Source organism: Netta rufina, assembly GCF_964035555.1.
Source record: "Netta rufina genome assembly, chromosome: 5".
NCBI classification, from domain to species: Eukaryota; Metazoa; Chordata; class Aves; order Anseriformes; family Anatidae; genus Netta; species Netta rufina.
Genome location: NC_140128.1, coordinates 27,904,861 through 27,925,826, shown reverse-complemented (window position 1 = coordinate 27,925,826; position 20,966 = coordinate 27,904,861). Strand labels below are relative to the sequence as shown.

The following is a 20,966-nucleotide window of genomic DNA, read 5'->3' as shown; positions in this document are numbered from 1 at the left end:
CTGGAAGATGTGATCCAACGTAACGGGCTTTCGGGCTATTTGATCAGACTAAAGCTAGTCCAAAGGAAAATCTCACATACTGTGGGCTGAAGGTCTTAGGAACAGCTGTCTCACTGTGCAGATCTGCTCCTCCTGGGCTACATGACATGCTAATGCAGGCATAACCACAGAGTTGGTACCAGGCCAGAATTCACTCACAGATGTCCCCCTGCAGATCTAGTGATGGAGGTTTCTGTTGCAAAGCTTTAATTTTTATATACTACTTAATAGAAAAATGAATCATTTTGTCACTCTTGGCTGTGTTTATGCTGATCCCATCTATTTCTTTATCTTCTATGTTCCACAGTACTTTTTTCACCTTCCCCTCAAGCCTTGACTGCACGTTTCACCTGTTTGTCTTTCCTTTCTCCATAATATTTTTTAAAGATCTGTGATGTCATTTCCAAATGGGAACAAGCCTTAAAAGAATTGCACCCTGGGAAATACGAAGGTGGCACAAGAATTGTGAAATTGACCTATAAGAACAGGTATTGTGCTTCCTTTGTTGGCCTCGCTACTGCTGTTAATTAAACACTCGTAGACCACATATGTCTCTGTAGATGGCTGGTAATTTATAGTACTGTTAGTGCCAAAAGTATTTTAGCTAAGATGATGTCAGATCCTACATGAGATGCAGTGACTTTTGTCTATGTGTGGTATGTGTATACAAGAGGGTATATGGTCTAGAGGTAAAACCCAAAGCACTTTGCAATAGAGGAACAGAATTAAAATGGGCTAAAAACTAGCTACTTGGCACAATGTCATTTGTCTAGATCCTAAAATGTAATTAAATAACATGTGTTAGGTGAGAGCAAGAGAAACCTGGGGGAATAATCACCAGTGAAAATGAAACTTGCAATTAAGCAAGGAATTATGAAGTTGAAAAGGATACAAGAACAACACTCTAAATGGCAAGAACTTTGAGGAGACATGTAGTAGCAGTGCCTAGACTTTATAAAGAAAGAGATAAATGTTCAATCTAGATGATGAGAGATAACAGAGGAGGAAACCATGAGACACAGGTATAAAGCTAAAACTGGAACAAGTTCATCATTTATATTAGAAACAGGAATTCTGAAGTAAAGTGAATGGAGAGCTGTGCATGAGAACTAGTAATGGCTTTCTGCCTGTGAATTCTGTTTGGAGGCGAAACAACCCTCCTCCCCCTAGATTAAAAAGCCACAAAGTTTTGCATTGAACACATGAAGATTTTGGTGACAGTAGTGGTGAAAATAAGCTTCTGTGAGCTTTGAAGCAGAAATTATTGCTTTTGACTCAAAAGTATTTTTTCAGGAGTGAACCTTTGCAATATTATTTTGTTTGACTGGAATGTGCTTAGACTGTACAGCAAGGATATTTTGATAAGGTCTTTCCAAGGTTGGTCTGTTCTAACTGCAAGGACTCTGATAAGATGTGTAAGGTCACTTTGGTCCTAATGGTGTTGTGAGTTTTGAATTGACATAAAATAATTAACTGAACCGCTAGAATTAGTATCTTGTGTGGCACTGTGGAATATATCATCATAGGTGTAGCTTTAAAATGATATTTGAAGTAGATGGTATGGACTGTAATAGGCATGCATGAGGAATGGTTTGGGGAAGCATTCCCCCTGCTCGTATTTTCAGCCTGCATTAGTCATCTTGCTGTACCAGGTCAAAGAAATTGAGCGTAAAGAGAAAAATCAAAGCTTCCTAGTAGATTTTTTTTTCAATAAAGCCTGCTAATTGGGTTTCTTATTTCCCGCTAAAACAATTTTTTTAAATAACAATCTCAGAGTAAGCACTCAAAACAGAGTTGGTAAAAAAAAATAACAAGTCTGCAAGGCCACCATGTAGAAGTTTGTACAATTCTTGCCTTAGAGCAGAGAAAGTTCTGTATTCTGTGATAAGCAGAGAAGGCCATCTCTTAAATATTGCCTGTCTGTGCTTGATGGGGACAGACAGACACTAATCACCTATAATCCTCTACTTTTTAGGCTGTATTTTCGGAGCCAAGCCAAGGGTGAGACAGACCGGGAGCGGTTGCTGCTGGCCTTCCAAGTCAGCAATGAAATAGCCAGTGGAAGGTTTCCTGTTAATAAAGAATTAGCTCTGGAAATGGTTGCTCTGATGGCTCAGGTGAGCATTATTACGGGCAGAAGTCATTGTTTCTTGGTCCTCTAGAGAGTACAGCTGTATGCTGAATGTCTTTGAGTAAGCAGCTATCTTTTACACCAAGAGTGATATTTCTTACCAAAAATACGGTCTGAGGTGTACTGTGCCAAACGCATCACACCAGCATAGCTGTATCAGTAGAACACCTTTTGCTGTAAGGAAATTTCCTGTGGAACATCTTCTTCTTTCCTTCTGAAGAAAAGTATTGGAAAACACGATGGGGCTGGACTCTCCCCAGAACTGCTCTGATTAGTGCCTTAGTAAAGATATGGAAATAGTATTGCCTATTAGAAGTCTGTTTAATAGTAAAAGCTTTCACCATTGCACTGCCAATAGCCTCTTATTATTATTCAAGAAACAGCATTTTGTAGAATTTTCCATTAGACCTCCAGGCTTACATTTAGCATTTTACCACATAAAACGCATTGTATGAGTTGTGGGCATGATAAACAGCATAATCATTTTTTACTGAGCTGAAACCAATTGTTGCATTTGTTAAAATGATGTGAAAAGAGATGAAGAAGTTGGGAACATTGTCCATACTATTTACAAGTAGGGTGTTGTTTTAATTGGCTAATTGAGAACAAACCCCAAAAGCTTGGCAGTTATACAGAAGTGTCTTCCTACATGTAGCTAGCCCAGATCTTGTTTTGCTTTTTCTTAGATCAGTAAAGAATTCCTTGAGCAGTCATGTCTCCCATAGTTGCTCTGTTGTACACTTATTGTTGTAAATACTGCAGACAAAATTCCCCAGCCTGATGTTGTTTTGCATGACTAGTTAAAACAGTAGATAGCAGTATGGGAACCTGTGGAATGATCTATTGCACTAAAAACCCCACAGTTCTGTTGTACTACAAACTTTACGGTACATGCTGTCTTAGGTGGAATATGGGGATTTGGATCGACCAGGATCTTCAAGCCCTGGGGGAACATCACAACCCAAAATGCAGCATCTTCTCCACCAGGTCTTAGACAAATTCTACCCCAAACGCTACAAGCAAAACATTGCTCCTGAACAGCTCAGGTAAGTTGTTTGTCCTCTTAAAGTCTGCACTGAAAACAATTTATTATGCTTGCAAAATTCTCTCTTGATACTTAAGAAGTTTCAAGGAGCTCATTAAGTTTATATTAGCGTAGAAGCTTAAACAACACAAGTGTCAGAAAAAAGGTTCCTTCAAAATAAAATGGTAGTTAACTAATAAAAAAAAAAAAAGCCAAATCACCAACTGACTTTCCCCAAATTAAGAAGTTTAAGCCTTTCACTTCCAGATTATGCAACCCAGTTCCAACAAATTCCAGCATGTCTAAGCCTAAAATGAATTCTCTTTGTGAATTTTCATTTTACCCTTCCTCTAAGACTCAATTGAACCCAAATGCTATTTGCATCATGCCGCAAAGCCAGCACATATGGGCTGCTTCAGGCCATGCAGTAATTCTGACAGGGCTTTTTGATGTTCTGACTTAGAAATTCTCAAACACTATGCGGTGATCCCAATTACTCAAATACAGAATTCAGATGCTGTTGTGGATCTCAGCTCTAACTCTTTTAATGAAAGAGAGTGGTTTCTCCCAGATCCAAAGTTACTAAGAGATGCAGAGGTGGAACTAATGCAGTTACCTTCTCTTGGAAGTAAATTCTGTATGCGTGTGGCAAGATAACTGTCAAGCCATCCCTAGTGAGCCAAATCAAAAGAGAGTTGATGTGTATTGCTACTCCATCTAGAGCATACTACAGACAAGTTAAGATGAAGGTGAGAGTATAATTGAATGAGAATAAAGTTGGGCAGGATTTTACTGCAACAGCTGCCTGAGTGTTTGTAGTTTCAGTTGTTGAGTGTATACACCAGTGAACAAGCAGTATGTGACCAGGGTTCCTGGACATTACAGTATAACCAGTGGTAAAGTGACTGTGGAAGCAGAGGAACTTCTAAAGTAAACTCAGCTTTGTACAACCTTCCTAACTGACAGTGCTAACAGCCCTATTTATAGTATTTGTGTAGAATAGCCCTGAGTGGTACATTTATTAGCTGATATAATTTTACTCGCATTCCCTTGGAAGACTTTAGTAAATGGTGCTGTTTTGTGTCTTGGATTCTGAAAGGCAACTGGCTGACAGGCTGGCGACAAAGTGGATGGTGCTGCAGGGATGCTCTCCACCGGAATGTGTTCGTATTTATTTAACGGTAGCCCGCAAATGGCCTCTCTTTGGAACCAAAATGTTTGCTGCTAAGGTAACTGGAACACTCTTTTTTTTTTTTTCTCCCCCCAAGAATGAACTCGAGCAGAGATGTATCTATGATATCTAGTAACACAGATTGAAAATGCTCCTATCTCAGGAAGTGTTCAAAATAAACTCTAGTCTGAATGAACAGCTCTAGTACCACACCGGTTTAGAAAGAAGGAAGAGAAATGCATTCTGGACACTAGGGGTTGCTAGTGTTCAATAAACAGATATTGAAGCTTTTCTGGCTGCATCAGTTCATCGTACTCCAAAGTACTACCTCTTCCTACAAACCCTTGCCGAAGCTCTTACTACAGGCAGGTATTTCTCTGGTCATCAAGGCTGCAATAGCTTAAAAATACAATGTACATACCACTGAGAGGAAAAAGGGAGTAGTCTCCCATAAATCACACCATGTAGCTGATGCTAGCTGAAAGAAGAATGGATATTTCAGCCCTGTTCTTTACTTGACACTGAGCTGGCTGCTTTCCTTGCCACATGAGAAAAGCTAGCACTGCTAATGTCCTGTTGCAGAAAAAGAAAAAAATGAAGCATACATTGGGTAAGCTGCCACAGGCATCATCAGGACAGCAAAGAAACAGATTGAGGGTGTGGGGGGGTGCTTCTTCCAGAAGCTTGTACCATCCCTCAGCCCATTTCACGCTAAAGCTCTGTACCTCTTACCCTTGACTAAACTAGTGTCTTAGCATGCTAATGCCGAAACAAGACTTCTCAGCCTCAGCCATACTCCCCAACCCAGCAGAATTTTCTGTTGAAAGCCTGAGAGTGTCTTGTTCACGGTTAATGTCTTTTGCTTTGAAGCCAAAGCTATTATAGTTATTGAATAAAGTCTAATGATGTAACAGACCTTCTTGATTAAATGAAAAGATTTCAAAAAGATAGTTATTTCCATGATCGGTAATAAAAGCAGAAGAAGCTATTGGTATTTGAGGTCACTGACACCAAAGAATCAAAACACAGAATAGTACCACCCACAGTTTAAATAATATTGGTATTTCTGATAACTACCATAGTTTATAATTAGTTTAAAAATAGTTAAACAGTTAAATATATAAATATATATATATATAATTAGTTAAAAATAGTTAAACAACAAATCCTACAGCATTAACCATATAGCAGCAGATTCCCAGGAAAGATTCATGTCTTTAGACATAACACATATCTCATCTTTAACAGATAATTGATGCACATTTGCCAAAATGTGTAAGAAAAAAAAAGTGCATCGATGTGATGGCACTGTATGTGCATTGGTACTATGGAAACCAACAGGCGTCACTGCCTGAAAGACAGCAGCAGAGTAAGAACCAGATCAGAACACAACTGCTGTTCTCTCACTGTCCTAGCATTACCTTCAGTTCTAACTACACTGATGGCATTTAATCTCAATATCTCTGCCATTGTTGCATCTCATGTACTGCTAGTCGCCATACTCTATGTCAATCTGAAAATATTATTCCAGATTTTGAAATAAATCATCTTAAAAATCAAACCAGGCCACACATGTAAGCCTATAGGATCCTCTCACATCCATTTTATCCTTAAAACCCAAGTTTTGTATCAGAAACTTCTTTAAGGTATACAAGAAATGTTTAAATTTTACATTTACTATTTTCTATTTCTCCAGCCTATTTTGCCTTCCTCATTGGAAGACTGTCCAGTCTGGATAGCTGTGAATGAAGATGGTATCAGCATACTGGATTATAACACTATGGTATGGTGAGAAATACTGTTTAAGGAAAATAACTCATCTCTCACAGAAAGATCTTCCCCTGAATCCACTTAAAGTCAGTAAAAGTTTGTCTTTAACTTCAGCTGGATCCAGAAGTTAATTTGTAGAAGTCAGAAATGAGGGAAGTGAGGGCTATGTTTTAACACTACATAAACAAAGGAAAATTACAGCTACAGTGTAAGGTAAGGTTCCATGAAACTGCTATCTGTCCCTTTGATGGGCAGCAAACAACCACAGCAGCAAAACCTCAGCGGTGTGTGCTTTACTACCACCTGGGATATAGCAAAGTGTGCGCCATTGCTCTGAAGCAGCAGGGCATCAAGCAAGCTAGGAAAATCCTAGAAATGCAATTCTCTTTTGAGATTTCTCTGCCAGCTGTTACCTCTACAGCCAGTTACCTATTGCTGCTGAAGAGCTGAAGTTCTTGCCGTAAATAGCAAATATATGAGTTTGAGGTGGCCGTTTTTTCTTTTACAGAAATATTACTCTTTTCAACTATCTGTTTCTGCAGCACTTGAAGCTCTCTTATTCATACTCTTCCGTGCTGACCTTTGGAGGCTGTCGAGATGACTTCATGATTGTAGTCAGTCAAATAAAAGAAAGGAGTTCTGGAAAAAACAGCACAGAAAAACTGCTTTTCGCAATGGCAATTCCAAAGGTAATTACAAAATGAACAATCAGTGTCTTTGCAGCTGGCAGCATCACAGGTGGGCATTTGGTACAAGCACTGGGGACTGGTACTTCTGGCTGCTGCACAAGCTGTGTACATTCAAGAAAACCCTTGCAAGGTGGAACCTTTAATCAAATGACTTATTCCACCCAACTCTTAAAGTCATACCTTGAATCCAAAACTGAACAACTCCATGTGAGACACAGCCATTTGCAAAAGTTATGCAGTCAATAGGTTCTAAAAATCAAAGGGCACTTTTCTCTCTAATTGACTTACAGTTAATCATTTTCTTTTTTTCCCCTAGATTGTTGAAGCAACACTTCTTATTGCCAGCTATATTAACTACCGTTCAACAGCTTCACTTCTACCCTCTGCACAACCCTCCCGAAACGCAACACCTGCTAACAAGCTCTGGGAGACTGAAAGTCGGTGCTTTTTTCCTTCCAAGCCTCGAAGCACTAAGGGGCCCACCCTGCTCTGAGGGTTCATTCCAAATTACTTTGGAGATTTTTTTGTTTGTGGATTTTTCTTTTGTTTCTTTTTTTTTTTTTTTTACACTACTGTGTACTGACTTGCAGACTGCTATGATTTTGCCAGTTGTACACCTTGTTTTAATGCAGATTCTGATTCTTTTTCCTTAATAACAGACAAAGTTCCATAGTGTGCGTAGAGGCAGTGTTCTTCCTCCTCAGAAGTGTTGATCTTGGGGATTGTGCAGGAGTTTCTTTTCCGTGCCACACTCCATCCAAGATGTCCCGCCTCAGGTCCTTTTGCTGCACAGTGCTCCAGTCACACTGCATCTCCTGCTCTTCCCTTGCACCCATTCTTCTTCCATCTCCAGCTGTTACAGCTTTGCTCACAAGCACATACAGTTTGCATTGATCCCTCCCATTTTCAGCTTTGCACCTGCTTTCAGATTGCTGCACCGCACCTTATGCATGGAACTTCAGTTCCAGCTCTTAAACTCCTAGTGACCTCTTTTCCTCATCACAGCCCCTTTCAATTATTCCCACTGCTTCCAATAATCTTCTGCTTGCAGTCACTAACTCAGTCACTAACTTGTTCACTCTTTACCTGCATTAGACTGGAACCTCTGCAAGGCAGATTTGAGTAGTGTAGGCTTGAATTTAACTGCAATGGGCTGAGCACACAGTCCTATTGAAATTAAAAACAGGTGCTTTGGGATACTGTGGCATGTGACATGAACCCAGTACAAGGGTGCATCCTGCTGATTATTACCTGTATAAGGAGTTGCCTATCAATTCCTCATAAACTAGACACACACTGAAAAAGCTATTATCAGAGTGTAAAGATTAATAAGACATAGATGGCCAAGTAGTTTAGACATAGCTATGTCTATGCTCTGGTTATGAATAGCCATATTATAGTTTTGACTGGTGTTTAAATTCACTCCTGCCACTCAGAACAACTATTAAGATAACTATTGTAGTTTCTGGGGGAAAAAAAAAGCTCTCTGTATTTATGCAACTGCTTAACATAACCAAGACAATTTATTTTTTCCTAAAGCTACATTGACTCCTCCCTGAAACTGATGCCAAAATTCAAAGACAGAGACTTTCCAAGTCCTTGCCCCAGACATGAAAGAAAGGAAGAAGCTGTTGAGAGGGATTAGGAACTAAACTGACAAAAAGACTTCTGATGCATGTCAAGGGTGATTTTAAGACCTGAACTAGGGAGTACAGAGTTCAGTGGTACATAAGAATTTTTTCAACCTTAACTTTATAAAGGTGAAAAGCTGACATCTTTGCATGTTGAAGTCTCAGAACAATTGGGACTGGAACAGTGTCAGACGATGCCCTAGCTTCTGCAGAATGGATGTGTTTCGACAGCTGACGCTGTTCTAAGTGTCAGATCTCTGCCGCAGGGCTGAATGTGTCACGTGCTCCTCTAACATGCATGTCCAGACTTTCCCTTAATCACCGTTACAGATGCTTTGGGATGTGTTTGAAAACTGCACATGATCTCAGACAAAGGAAGACAAGGCAAGCAAACCTTGCTGTTTTACCTGTCTTTCAGCAACTGGAACAGACCTTCTCAAACCCTCTCTGCCCTTCTTACTTCACAGAAGCTGTTCCTTTAAAACTCCTGCTTCCTTCATGCTACCAGGTCAAGGAGGAGGTAGATAGCAAATAAACACTCAAATACTGTTCTTCACATTTTCCAAAGGAGTGTTTTTTGATCTGTTTCAAAAGGACTTTGTGCTGATTGGGAAGCCTAATGGATTTTAAACAAACGAAAGAAAAACAGCCATGCCTCTTGAGAACTCTAAATCTGGCTTGAGTTCGACTATTTTGATGAGTCTTCTACAAAGCTAAGGAAGAACTGCCCTTTCAAAAGTACCATGTGTAACTTCATAATAATTATGCATTCATGGGCAACTTCCCAAATTAAAACAGTGTGAATCCAACCATTATAAAGAATTCAGCAATGGCAAACCAAAGCCAGTCACAAATGAACAAACCAACCATACCAGTGTTTTTAACTTCCTAGTACTTGCCACCAACCCTCAAATATCCAAGTAATGCACGCAGTGGGGCTGATACTGCAAGAAGTTTTTGTTTCAAACTTATGGCGGGTACAAAGCCACAAATTAGAAGAACATGGGGCAGACAAAATCATTCTAAACAATCTCTTATCAGCAAAACAAACAACAAAAGTGGTTTGTGGAAACAGACTTGAAACAGATTATGTATACAGAGACCTATTTGCACATACTGTAATATACCCACTTGTCATGAATTTAAGGACCATCCCTTGAATTTACTGAAAAGGGTAGAAGCTTTCTGAGCCAAAAATAATGTTGTGAAGGTATTGTCTTAGTCTTTTTTTTTTTCTCCTTAGATACTTCTAAGTGACAATAAATCCTCATAGAGTAGTCAGTAGTTTATATTCTCATTTTCTCTGTATCTTAGTATAGATACACAAGTTTGAATAAAAATAGCTTTCTTTCTCCTTACATAGTCACATACAACAAACAATTCCTCCGGGATGTGGAGGTGTGTTTGGCAGCCTGCTTCTTATGTCCTGCCAGTAATAGAGCTGCCTCAGAATGAGCTGAACTCAACTCATTGTCAGTCGTTCTGAGGATGCTCAAGGCATGAAAGCCTCCAGTTCATTGTTCAGAGGCTGTACTTACCTTGTGCTGCTAACATTCACAGCCTCAGGGACTTGTGTCAGGGCAAACAGGGAGCAGAGATGTTGAATAAGCAAGAGCTGTCATGAAATTCATTATTTTCTGCCATAATTGCACTTTAAATTTACAACTATGGCATATGGAACTTTTTTTCTTCCTTTCTTACAAACCTTCATTAATACTTGAGTATTTCAGGGACCACCCCACTCCAATACCTCCTATTTATAGCTTACCTGACTCTAAAACAAACAAAAACCTGTGTAGGTATCTATTTTGTATGATTCTTTGATAGGGAAAATGGTTTTTATTTTAATCGATGCTTTTGGCAATGATTATTGCTACAGTATAGAGCAAGATGACTGAAGCCTTTGTTTTCCTAACTGCTGTGTGTGTGTGAGACTGTCTTGGAGATACTGTGAGATTTCTGTACTTAATAAAAAGCAATTATCATTAATTAAGTTGTATTTCTTCTGAGATTGAAAGAAACTCTTTATCTCAAAAGCCAAAGTAGCCCTGATGTAAACAAATGTGGGCAAAACCTGTGTTTGGTATCCGGACACATACCTGGTGCACACCTGCCATACTCTAAGTCCTTGGTTCTCTCTGTTCATTGTCTGACTCGCAGCTGTAGCAGATCACTGAAGCACACTCCCATGGGTACAGGATGCCCAGTCCTTCCAGTGATGGCTAAAGCAATCTTCCAGACTTCTGTGATACAGCTCCACCTGCATTTCTTCTGTACTCACAGGACTTTGTGGGATTTTTGCAGTGTAGGCAATGTTCCCAGCACACTCTCAGGCCCAAGACTTATTTCTCTTCTGACACCTTTTCCCCACTGCTCAGCACATCTTCCTGCTGCTGTAATGCTCTTCGAGGTTCTTTACCATTTCCTCCTTCCCTCCCCATGAAGAAACACAACCTGCCCAAACCAGGCCCCTGAGCAGCTCTGTACCTAGCTCTAAGTAGTGTTAGTACAGGAGTGTTAGTCACAGGACCTCTACTGTAGTCACATTCCTGGGGCCTGCTGCTGTTGCTGAGAGCTGGTTTCTGCTCCTGCCCCAGCACTCAGCTTCCCCAGTTCTGCCAGGACTTGCAACCAGTTTGCATCAGGGTACAGCTTCACTAATTTCAGAGAGAGAACACTCAGCCCACCCCCAACAACTTTGTGTTACAGCAGAACTGGACTTAAAATTATGGCAAACTCCAACATTTAAAGCATTTGTGAGAAACAAAAACGAACAAAAAAAGTAAGTAGCTAGACAGGGTTACCAAAAGCCAGTGATGCCTCCCAAAGCTGCTGCCCTTCACTTTGACAACCAAAATACTCCAGTGATAAGAGCTAACCTGTATCTTTAAAACTTCAAGGCACAGTAAAAAAAATAAAAATAACAAAATCACCTTCTCTCTACAACACTACGTGATGATGCATCACCACATTTTAATTCTACATTATGTGCACACCTATAGCACAGCACTGTATGCAGATTAAGCACAAGCCCAAGGCTCCTGCCAGCTTGCTGGTTTAGCTCTTGTTTTTCCAACATTTCTATTGCCTCAGTTACATCACTATGGAGTCGTAGAAAAAAAAAAAAAAAGGATAGAAAAATACCAGTTGAAAGTTAGAGTAACTTTTAAATCATCAACTAAGAAGAATATTCCAACATCAAGTTAGTCTCAGTGAAGCTACTTTATTCACATAGTCAGCATTATAATTTTCAACAACATATTTTCCTCATCATCTCAAAGCAATCTGATACCCTGTTGGCTGAGGCTGGCAGGGCCCCTGGAGCCCACCTGGTCCAAGCCCTGCTCAGGCAGGGCCACCCAGAGCAGCGTGCCCAGGGCCACGTCCAGGTGGCTTTTGGAGATCTCCAAGAGACTCCAGCACCTCTCTGAACAGCCTGTGCCAGGGCTCAGCCACCCACACAATAAAAATGTTCCTGATACTCAGGTGGAACCACTTGTGTTTCAGTTTGTTCCCATTGCCTTGTATTCTGTCACAGAGCACCACTGAAAAAGCCTGGCTCCATCTTCTTTACACTCTCCCTTCAGATATATACACTTGTATATGCTGATAGGATTCCCTTCCTGAGCCTTTTCCAGGCTGACCAGCCCCAGCTCTTGCAGCCTTTCCTCACACGCTCCAGCCCCGTAACAATCATGGCCTTTACTCGTCTCCCTCCAGTACGTCCATACACTGGGTACCCAGCAGTGGATGGAACACCCCAGGTATGGCCTCACCAGTGCTGAGGAGAGGGCAGAGATGCCCTCCCGTGACCTGCTGGCTACACTCCTCCTCACGCAGCCCAGCACATTGTTAGCCTTTTTTGTTTTGTGGCAAGGCCATGTTGCTGGCTCCTGTTCACTCGGTGTCCATAAGGACCCCCAGGTCCTTTTCTACAAAGCTGCTTTCCAGCTGGTCAGCCCCAGCATGTACGGGGAGGAATGGCATGGGGTTATTCCTCCCTGGGTGCAGGACTTTGCACTTCCCTTTGTTGAACTACAGGAGGTTCCTGTGTGCCCATCTCTCCAGCCTGTCCAGGTCCCTCTGGTTGGCAGCACAAACCTCTGGCATAACAGCCACTCCTCACAGCTGTGTGTCATGAGCAAACACCCTCAGCACTTGTGGGTGCCTCCCATCAGGTCCCATGGACTTACATGTGTCTAGGTTGCTTAAGTGTTTATCTAAACTTATCCTCTTCCACCAAGGGTAAGTCTTCCTTCTGTCCTGATATCTGGAGCCTGGCATTCCTGAAGGCTGATCTTGCTAGTACAGACTGAGGTGAAGGCACTCAGCACCCTTCTTTTCCATGGCCTGGCGTTACCCTGCCCCTGCGCCACTCAGCAGTGGGCCCATGTTTCCTGGTTTTCTTTTTGCTGTCTCTGACATTCCTAAATAGATTCAACTCCACATAGGCTTTGGCTTTCCTAACCACATCTCTGCATGCTCGGACAGTGTCTCTATATTCTTCCTAGGATACCTGCCTCTCCCTGCTTCCACCTTCTGGTGTTTGAATTTTGCTGGGAGCAGTTGTTCATCCATGCAGGCCTCCTGGCATTTTTGCTTGACTTCCTGCTTGTTGGGATGGGATGGCCTATTCTTGTGCTTGGAGGAGGTGATCCTTGAATATTGATCAGCTTTCCTGGTCCCCTCTTCTCTCTAGGGTCCTATCCCATGGGACTCTTTCAAGCAGATCCCTGAAGAAACCACAGTATGCTCTCCTATGTTTATTTCCATAAACATAATTGAATGCAACAGTGTATTTTAATTTTCTGCCATTTTCTTTCTGAAATTCCCCTGTTGATCAGGAAGTTACTGTGCTGGCCCACCCTTCAGTTTTGATATTCTAGACTGGTATATGCTTTTTTCAAAGAAAGGATTTAAAAAAAAAAAAAGCCCACGTTTGTGTCAGTCTGGTCAAGGTTACACCATGTGTTTATCAGAATGCTCAGATCCACAGAAATTTAAACATTTGATGGATATTCTTGCCTCCCATTGCCATATTTATTTTCCAGAGAGTTCTGCTCACCTTTCTTCACAGCAGCCAATTTCAAGGTTCACTTGTGTGCCTGAGCTGGCACCTCCTATAACAGCTCTGTGAGTCTGTGCAGACTCTTACCTATAATGTCATTTTACTGCTGCACCACATCGTAAACCTCTAATTTTAAAAAGCCATGGGTCAGTGTTGCTTGCTTTGCATGCATCTGTCCAAGTCCTGCAGCAAGTTTTCCACCTTGATTATTTTGTATTACTTTATTCCACTTGATTGTGGAGCTTCTTTCCTCTGATCCAGGATTTCTTGACAACTTTTGTACACTTCCATTAAGCAGTCCAGACGTGGCTGGGAGCTCTAGAAATCACATCAAACAACAGAGAACAGGCTCTGAACCGGTTGTAAAACAGTGAGATTTGTCAGGCAGATAAAAGAATGTGGGGACAGCTGACACAAAGCTGAAAATCAGAAGCATGCATGTAGAAGGAAAGCAACAGCAAGCTATCTATAGTTGATTAGCTTTATTATCTCACCTTAAGACAACAGAGAATAGATTTCCTTTTTACATGTTCATTGAGAATTCATCAAATTCCAGGAGATGTTTGATGTAAGCCGTTGATAAAGAAATGCAAAGCCATTGCACAAGCCACACGTGCTCTATGATAAAAAAAATGCCAGTCCCTGAAGCTGTCGGGTCAAAACATGCAGCACCATTCTGCAGTTAGCCTCAGTCTCTCACCAAATCAGAAATCACTTCCTTTCTCAACTCATAACATACAGTGACAGTATGGAAGGTAATCCACACCTTCCAACCCACTAACCTATCTACAAGGCTGTACTCCCTCTGGAGACCTACAAAACAGTAGATTTCTGTGCACTAATCCATCACTCTAAAAGACCTACTCCTCAAAAATCTACCTTCAGGACAGGGAGCTTAGACACCTGGCCCTTGGCCTCTGCTAGTACTGTCAGCAAGAGGACAACTGAAGGTTAACTGAGAACATCAGTTCACACAAACAAGGGAATGGTGGTCAAAGTATAATGGTTTTTCATCACTTCTAACCTGGACCAGATTAAAACCAACAAAGAGGTGAAAGTTTCCCAGGCCCACAGTCCCTATGGTCCCATGACTTTTGAGCTCCCAAAACAGCACTAATGTGTAAAGTCCACCAAATGCCTCTCCTTGCAAGTGTTGCTTAAGAGAACAATAGGTCAACTCAGCACAGAAGTGCTCCTGGGCTCAGTGACACGGCAAATTGTACTTTTGAAGGCTGACGTACCTTAGAGGAACAAAAACCCAACAAAGGAGATGCGATAAAGTTACTAATTACTGCTCCTTCAAGACTAAGTAACGTTCTAACTTGCACTTTAAAGTGAGAATTACTGACAGTTAATGAACTGCAAACTGACGCAGCTTTCTGTACCTCCTTTGCTGGTGGTAACAACTCTGCCAATATTAAGATACTGCCAGGGATATAACACTGTTCAGAGTTGAGCTAGGGAAAAATAAATAAATAATAATAATAAAAAAACACACTAGTGTCAGGCAGTCCTTCTGGAGCTGAAAAGGAGCATGTATAATGAAAACCAGGTTCCTGAATGCCTGGAATTCATTGGTTGTAGACTTTCAGCAAATCCGTTTTACTCCGTTGGCTCTGTGTGAAATTTATACTATCTATCGTTAGGAAATATCTTCACAACTGTTGGACTGAGTTAGCAGCACTAATCAATGGATCAGTCCATTTGCACCTGTAAGTATTTAACTGAAGACTAACTGCATCCAGTCATAAGCTGGATGTGGACTATGAGCTGATATTCACCAGCAGTGGGCAAATTAAGAAGGACAGGAGGGGCTATAAACACAACATCAGCAGTCTAAGATGTGAGGTACATCTGTACAGCTTACTGCCCCTCAAGGACCAGGGGACTGTTGTGTTAGGCACACACAGGCAGAAAGAAATTCCATCCCAAAAATGGGATTATGAACAGTCAGAACAGGTTAGCAAGAGAAGAGAAAGGGAAGACGGTAACGGTAAAGCAAACAAGTTATTATACATTAAGCAAATTGCTCACAGCTTGTACTGTGATCTTTGTCAATGAGTGTGATAGGGGAAGTTATTGTAAACCAAGGAGGTTTTTATGAGATCTTTTGGCACAGAGAGCTGAGAGAAAAATCAACTACAGCACAGTGCTACAGCTACGAAGGTAACACCGAGCATGAGAATGCATAAGAAGCTGTGCAAGTCCTCAGTACCATATGTGAGCCAGACTTCTAGTTCACGCACGCTGCTGGTTAGGTTCAGAATTAGACAGCTCTCTGTTCTTTGCATGGAGAGCAGCTCCCTGTTCTTTCCCTGGTACTTCGTTCTGTGAGATTTGTAATACCACACGCTGCACACTGCTCTAAGACCCACCAGTCAGGGAAAGGCAACTGTGATCGGCTACATGTATGGGAACAAAGATACATGCAGACATCTGGTACACACACAAGCCACAGATTTGGATTTCTCCATTATTCAGTCAGACTCACCTGAAAGAGTGGAACAACCTCAGATACTCCCTCAGGATCCTGAGGGTCCTTCAGGAGGATGCACAGGTAATAGATAACTTTTTGCTACAAGACAAACAAAATAATTGAAGTTTGAGAGTGCCTGGAGTTATCACAGAAAGAGGACCTGTTTCAACTTATTGGGATGAACGAAGCGTGCAAAATTTTCTAAGGATAAATTGGCAGAAACATCTGTGTTTCACAGGAGTAAATATTTTTGCTTCAAAATTATGTATGAAGAAGCTTGCAATCAGACCCCTTCTCTTTTTTTCCTATTTGTGTTCAGCCTTAAAAATATAAGAATGGTTTTGCCCTACGGACTTCTCAGTTTTAGTTGTAAAAGTAGCAGTCAGATTTTCAGAAAACCCATCCCTTCTCCAAAACCATTCTTCTCCCAAATCTATTTGAGAACAACAAAATATACGGGGGGGTAGGGGGGGGGGAAGAAAGCCACCACAGGATCTACACATTCCTGCTGACAATGCTTTTCTCTTATGCTTTTTTTGATGCATACCATTTTGCTAATTATCTGTTTTGCCTTTCTAAGAAGTTACACAATGTTGGAACATGTTGAAGATTGTGGGGACTTAGTAAGAATTTATTTTCATCTACAGCAACTTCACACACATCACTGACAGTGTGAGTGACCTCAGTTCTTCATAACTGTATTTGAACAAAACAATGATGATAGTGCAGCCCAGCAAGTCTTAAACAAACAAACAAAAAAAAATGAAATAAGTGCAAAGGCTTTTCTGCCCCCTTGCCAATAAAGAGAAAGAAAAGGAGCTCAACATCACCTTTGTTTCCTTTTGCGAGAAAACTTTATATGAATCTATGCTAATCTCCAAGTGATCTTCCCAGACTGCACTTCCAAGAAGACAGGTCTCACTCAAATTAGTTGGAAAAACACTGATTTCGGAAAGTGCAGAGGAGAAAGAAATGTAGCTAAAAATACTTTGGGGGAGAAACATCTCACTTTGGGCTGGCATCTTTTTTTGCAAGCCAGGCACGATCCAATGTTTTTAGTTTTTGAAAGAAAGATCTCTAAAGAAATCCAGTAGTGTCCTCACTCAGGCAGCCTGAAGTCCTGTTAAGATTTCCTGCCTAACATTTCTTAGTGGTTCATTATAGTTCTTCAGAAACACTTACTCAACAGTTAACAGTGGTTGTGCAAAATGCACCTTCCAATCCAAGGGGTTCAGTGCATTTCGCTGTCTGGTTATGACATGCAATTTATTGTGAAGAAAGTAAAACAGATCTGAAGACAGAGACTATATTTAAATTCAGTTTCAGCTACAGAAGTCTGTTAACAGAAAGCAACTAAGTAAAACATTTAGATTACAGACAGGATTGACAGATTGGCTGATGTATGAAGCCAATTTTGGAAAGTTTTTTTGTTAAAACATCTCTTTTCCAGGTAAGACTAGGAGAAGAAGACTCTAGGCTCAGATGGTTTTATGATTATCACTATCTGCTTCAGCATATTATGCAAATTACTGCCTTCTACCTTCCCATCAATGCAAGCAGCTCGGTGCAATGTATATGCCATTTCCCAGTCACCACAAGCCACACTCAAATCTACACATTTTTATGTATAGCTCTCCTCCCTTCACTCAGTAAGAAAATAATTCCGTGGGGTTTTTGTTTGTTTGTTTGTTGTTTTTTGTTGTTGTTTTCTTTCTCTACTAAATTTTTAGCCTGAAAAGAACACATGCATGCTAAAAGGGTAAGGTCTGCTCTTCCATAGGAGACTGGCAGTTTGCCCCCAAGATGAGACAAAATAATCTCTTATTCTTGTCTATCTTCTTACCTCCCTCTAGACTGCTATAAAATTAGGCATCAGCGTTAGGCATCAGCATCAGTACAATATAATACAAAGAACTAAAATGACTAGCTCAGTGCCAGTGGCATTATCTCAGGGATGGATTTGACTTGTTGAGGCTACTTGCTGAAGTTTTCCTTTAAAGGCAGGAGAAAAGATGATAGAATAAAGAGAGAAATCTGAATCAAAGCTCCTGATGTCAGTAAAGCTATGGATGCTGCTATGTTTAATTGCCCTGATAAACCACTCTTGTGAAAATACACTTGATGTGAGTGGGCCCACAGATACACAAGAAACACTGATTACCATATAGATGGCTTCGTTGATAACCACATCCTTGACTCGACTCATCTCAATGAAGGTTGTGCTCTCCTTCCCTGAAGCATAGGATGAAGTCAACTGAATGCCAAGTGAGCCAATGACCAACAGAGATTCCTGGTCAATTTTCACAAAGTGCAGGTAGATGATCAGGCCAATCAGCGTGATGAATATAGCAGCAGAAAGCACCATACTATTCTGTAACACAAGCCAAGCAAAGACAGAACTTTGGTTTTACAATTATGTGGCTTTAGACAAAACACAATGAACAAACAAAAAACCACCACACTGCATAGTAAAACATAATATTAAGGCTACATTTACAAAGCAGGTTTTATGTAGGTGAGTCTGTTTATTCAAAAGGCTGGTTGCTATATGTGTAATGAGATTTACATCACTAAACATCAGTCTTCATGAAATAGTCTGAAAGAACTGGGAGCTGAAATTGAAATCAGCAAGAAGAAATTATTCCCTTGTAAAGCTAGCACAAAAATCTCAACCCAAAGCAATTATATAAAGCAATGACAGCATATTATACAAACAGCTATAGTGATAACGTCACTGACAGAGAAATGTTGTTAAATGTTTACTGGAACTAAGGATGGCATCTCAGAAGGGAAGAAGAATCTTTTACCAAAAGCACTAGCCTAGGCCTACGTAGGAGATCCAAGTTTTCTTCTAATATACTGTGAGTCTAAACTTGTTAAAACTTTCTCTCTCTTCCTGCCTTAAATACCAAGCCAGAGGATATCTGCTTTCTCCTGTCCTTTGTCTAAGTACAAATTGTCTTTTGTCTTTGGACTGCTGTTTCATAAAATAATATGTAAATCTAATGCTATGTAAGTTTCCTAGTCATCTTTCATCAGTAGGTCAGCAACTGTAAGCCATCTGAAGACCTGGTAATAAATCCTAAGGATCCTCAATCTGCAACCTATTTCTGGAACAGGTTTGCGAGAGCTCAAGGCCACATACCTATGGACTGAAGTTGAAACTGACACTTCCTAAAGGACCAGAACTGCACAGCTCTACCACTCGAGCTGTGCCTGTATCACCATGTAAGGTAAAAATGCCACGTCCACATTCAAAGAGAAAGGATACAGAATTTCTCCCAAGGTTTGTCACCATGGAAAAAAGGCAGTAACGAATCACAGGCATTGAAATCCACAGAGAAACAGACATTCAGATCTCGTTTCCTGGCAGAAAGGAAGGACTGTAGTTGCATATGAGATTCATGAGCACATGTAAAACCAAGGAGGAAGGTGGTGGTTGGTAACCTCTGGGATGTGTGTTTTTGTAACAAGACTTGAAAACAGCTTCACTTCCTGTTAGAGAATAGCGAACCACCTCTTCATATCAGAATTACTGCCACATGACTCATGTCTCCATCCCTGCCTTCATTCCTGAGAAGATTATTGAGAAAACAGAAGTGCCATAGTGTTGGTCACAGTCAAGCTTTTTGAGTCAGACTACTGAGTTTAACCAACAGGTCTACGCCTGGCAGTTGGTCCTTCTGTGCTAATATGGGTCAAATAATATGGATCTGGCACCGGAGCCAGCACTTGAGAGTTTCTCGGCTGCTTCTGCAGTATGTGCTGCCACGGTCAGACCGACAGCAACGAGAGGCGGCGGCGCAGCGGTTTGGCTCCCTCAGCACAACCCCAGGCCGTCCACCTGGCGCTCGCTCGCCTCCCCCAGCACCTCCCCTCCTCTACCGGCCTCGTACCTCGCTGAGCACGAAGACGCCGTAGGCCGCCAGCCAGACGGCGGAGGTGACGGCGCTGAGGGAGCGGAGCTGCAGGCGGGGCCGGCGCAGCGCCAGCTCCCGGCAGGAGGCGCTGTGCTGCCGGCGCCGCAGCGCCAGGGGCTCCCCCGAGGCCGAGCGGAACGGCCGCTCCTCCACGCCAGGGGGGCACCCAGGCGGCGGCCCGCAGCTGCCCGCCTCCATGCCGCGGTGCGCCCCGCTTCCGCCGGCGCGGAGGGGCCGGGGAGAAGGGAAGGGAAAGGAAGGGGCGGGGAGAGGCGGCGGGCAGCGCCCGGCCCCGCAGCGCCGCCAGCGGGCGCCTCGCCCGCACCTCCCGGCACCTCCGGGCCGCGGGGCTCCCGGGCCACCACACCGCCGTGAAGCGGGCGGGGGGGTCACCTATGGCCCTTAACATTCCTGATACACAGACGTTGCCCTGTCCGTTTTTGTCCGTGCCATCCTTACATACAGGCTTTATTTATTTATTTATTTATTGTTCAGTGATGCTTTCTCAGGAGCTTAAAGCAGTGCTTTCTGGGTCCTTGCCATCTCAGCACACAAGGAATTGGAGGCTTGGCTTTGCGTACAAAGACTTACTGACCCTGCACGGTGCTCTCACTGCTTTGCAGTTACACCTCAGGTGCTTCGCCTGGCCCTGATGCAGAGCTGCAGGGCGGTGATTTCCAAACCTGTGCTGCCTGCCCCACCCCAGGCCACTGAGCGTGCCCCTAGCTCTCCTCACAGGTGTCCTTGGGGGCGTTTAAGGAAAGGTTGGACATGGTGCTGGGGAGATGGGTCAGTGGGTGGTGGCCGGACCAGCTGACCTTGGAGGCCTTTTCCAGCCTTAAGGATGCTGTGGTTCAAGGCGCTGCACACAGGGTGCCCTGGGATCAGGGGGTGCTGCACACAGACCCGGTCCCTCGCCTTCCTGGGGGCAGCAAGGCCGGCGTGAGAGGGAGGGAGACAGTGGGGGTGGTCGCTGGTCGGGCTGGTCAGGAGGAGGGGGTGCAGAGGGCCCTGCGGCTCGTCCTGCGCCTCGCCAAGGTGAGGGGT

The 20,966-nt window shown here is 42.4% G+C and overlaps 2 protein-coding genes across 2 annotated transcripts in view; one reads left to right on the top strand and one right to left on the bottom strand.

The window, feature by feature from the left end:
* PLEKHH1 (pleckstrin homology, MyTH4 and FERM domain containing H1) overlaps positions 1–7,317 on the top strand; it is a gene marked incomplete at its 3' end in the record, with an annotated part of 41,204 nt that extends 33,887 nt beyond the window's left edge. Inside the window, exons 22-28 of the mRNA XM_084288355.1 lie at positions 427–527; positions 2,015–2,156; positions 3,074–3,216; positions 4,294–4,423; positions 6,062–6,148; positions 6,678–6,824; positions 7,141–7,317. Coding sequence (XP_084144481.1) covers positions 427–527; positions 2,015–2,156; positions 3,074–3,216; positions 4,294–4,423; positions 6,062–6,148; positions 6,678–6,824; positions 7,141–7,317 — 927 coding nt within the window. The remainder of the gene's footprint in view (positions 1–426; positions 528–2,014; positions 2,157–3,073; positions 3,217–4,293; positions 4,424–6,061; positions 6,149–6,677; positions 6,825–7,140) is intronic.
* A 5,881-nt stretch (positions 7,318–13,198) lies between these two features.
* On the bottom strand, positions 13,199–20,134 carry PIGH (phosphatidylinositol glycan anchor biosynthesis class H). The gene is made up of 4 exons (XM_084287349.1): positions 19,896–20,134; positions 18,161–18,370; positions 16,015–16,098; positions 13,199–13,841 (listed from the first exon to the last, which is right to left on the bottom strand). Exons 1-4 carry the CDS (start codon positions 20,115–20,117, stop codon positions 13,740–13,742), a joined length of 618 nt encoding a protein of 205 aa, XP_084143475.1. The 5' UTR covers positions 20,118–20,134; the 3' UTR covers positions 13,199–13,739.
* Between the last annotated feature and the right edge of the window lie 832 nt (positions 20,135–20,966).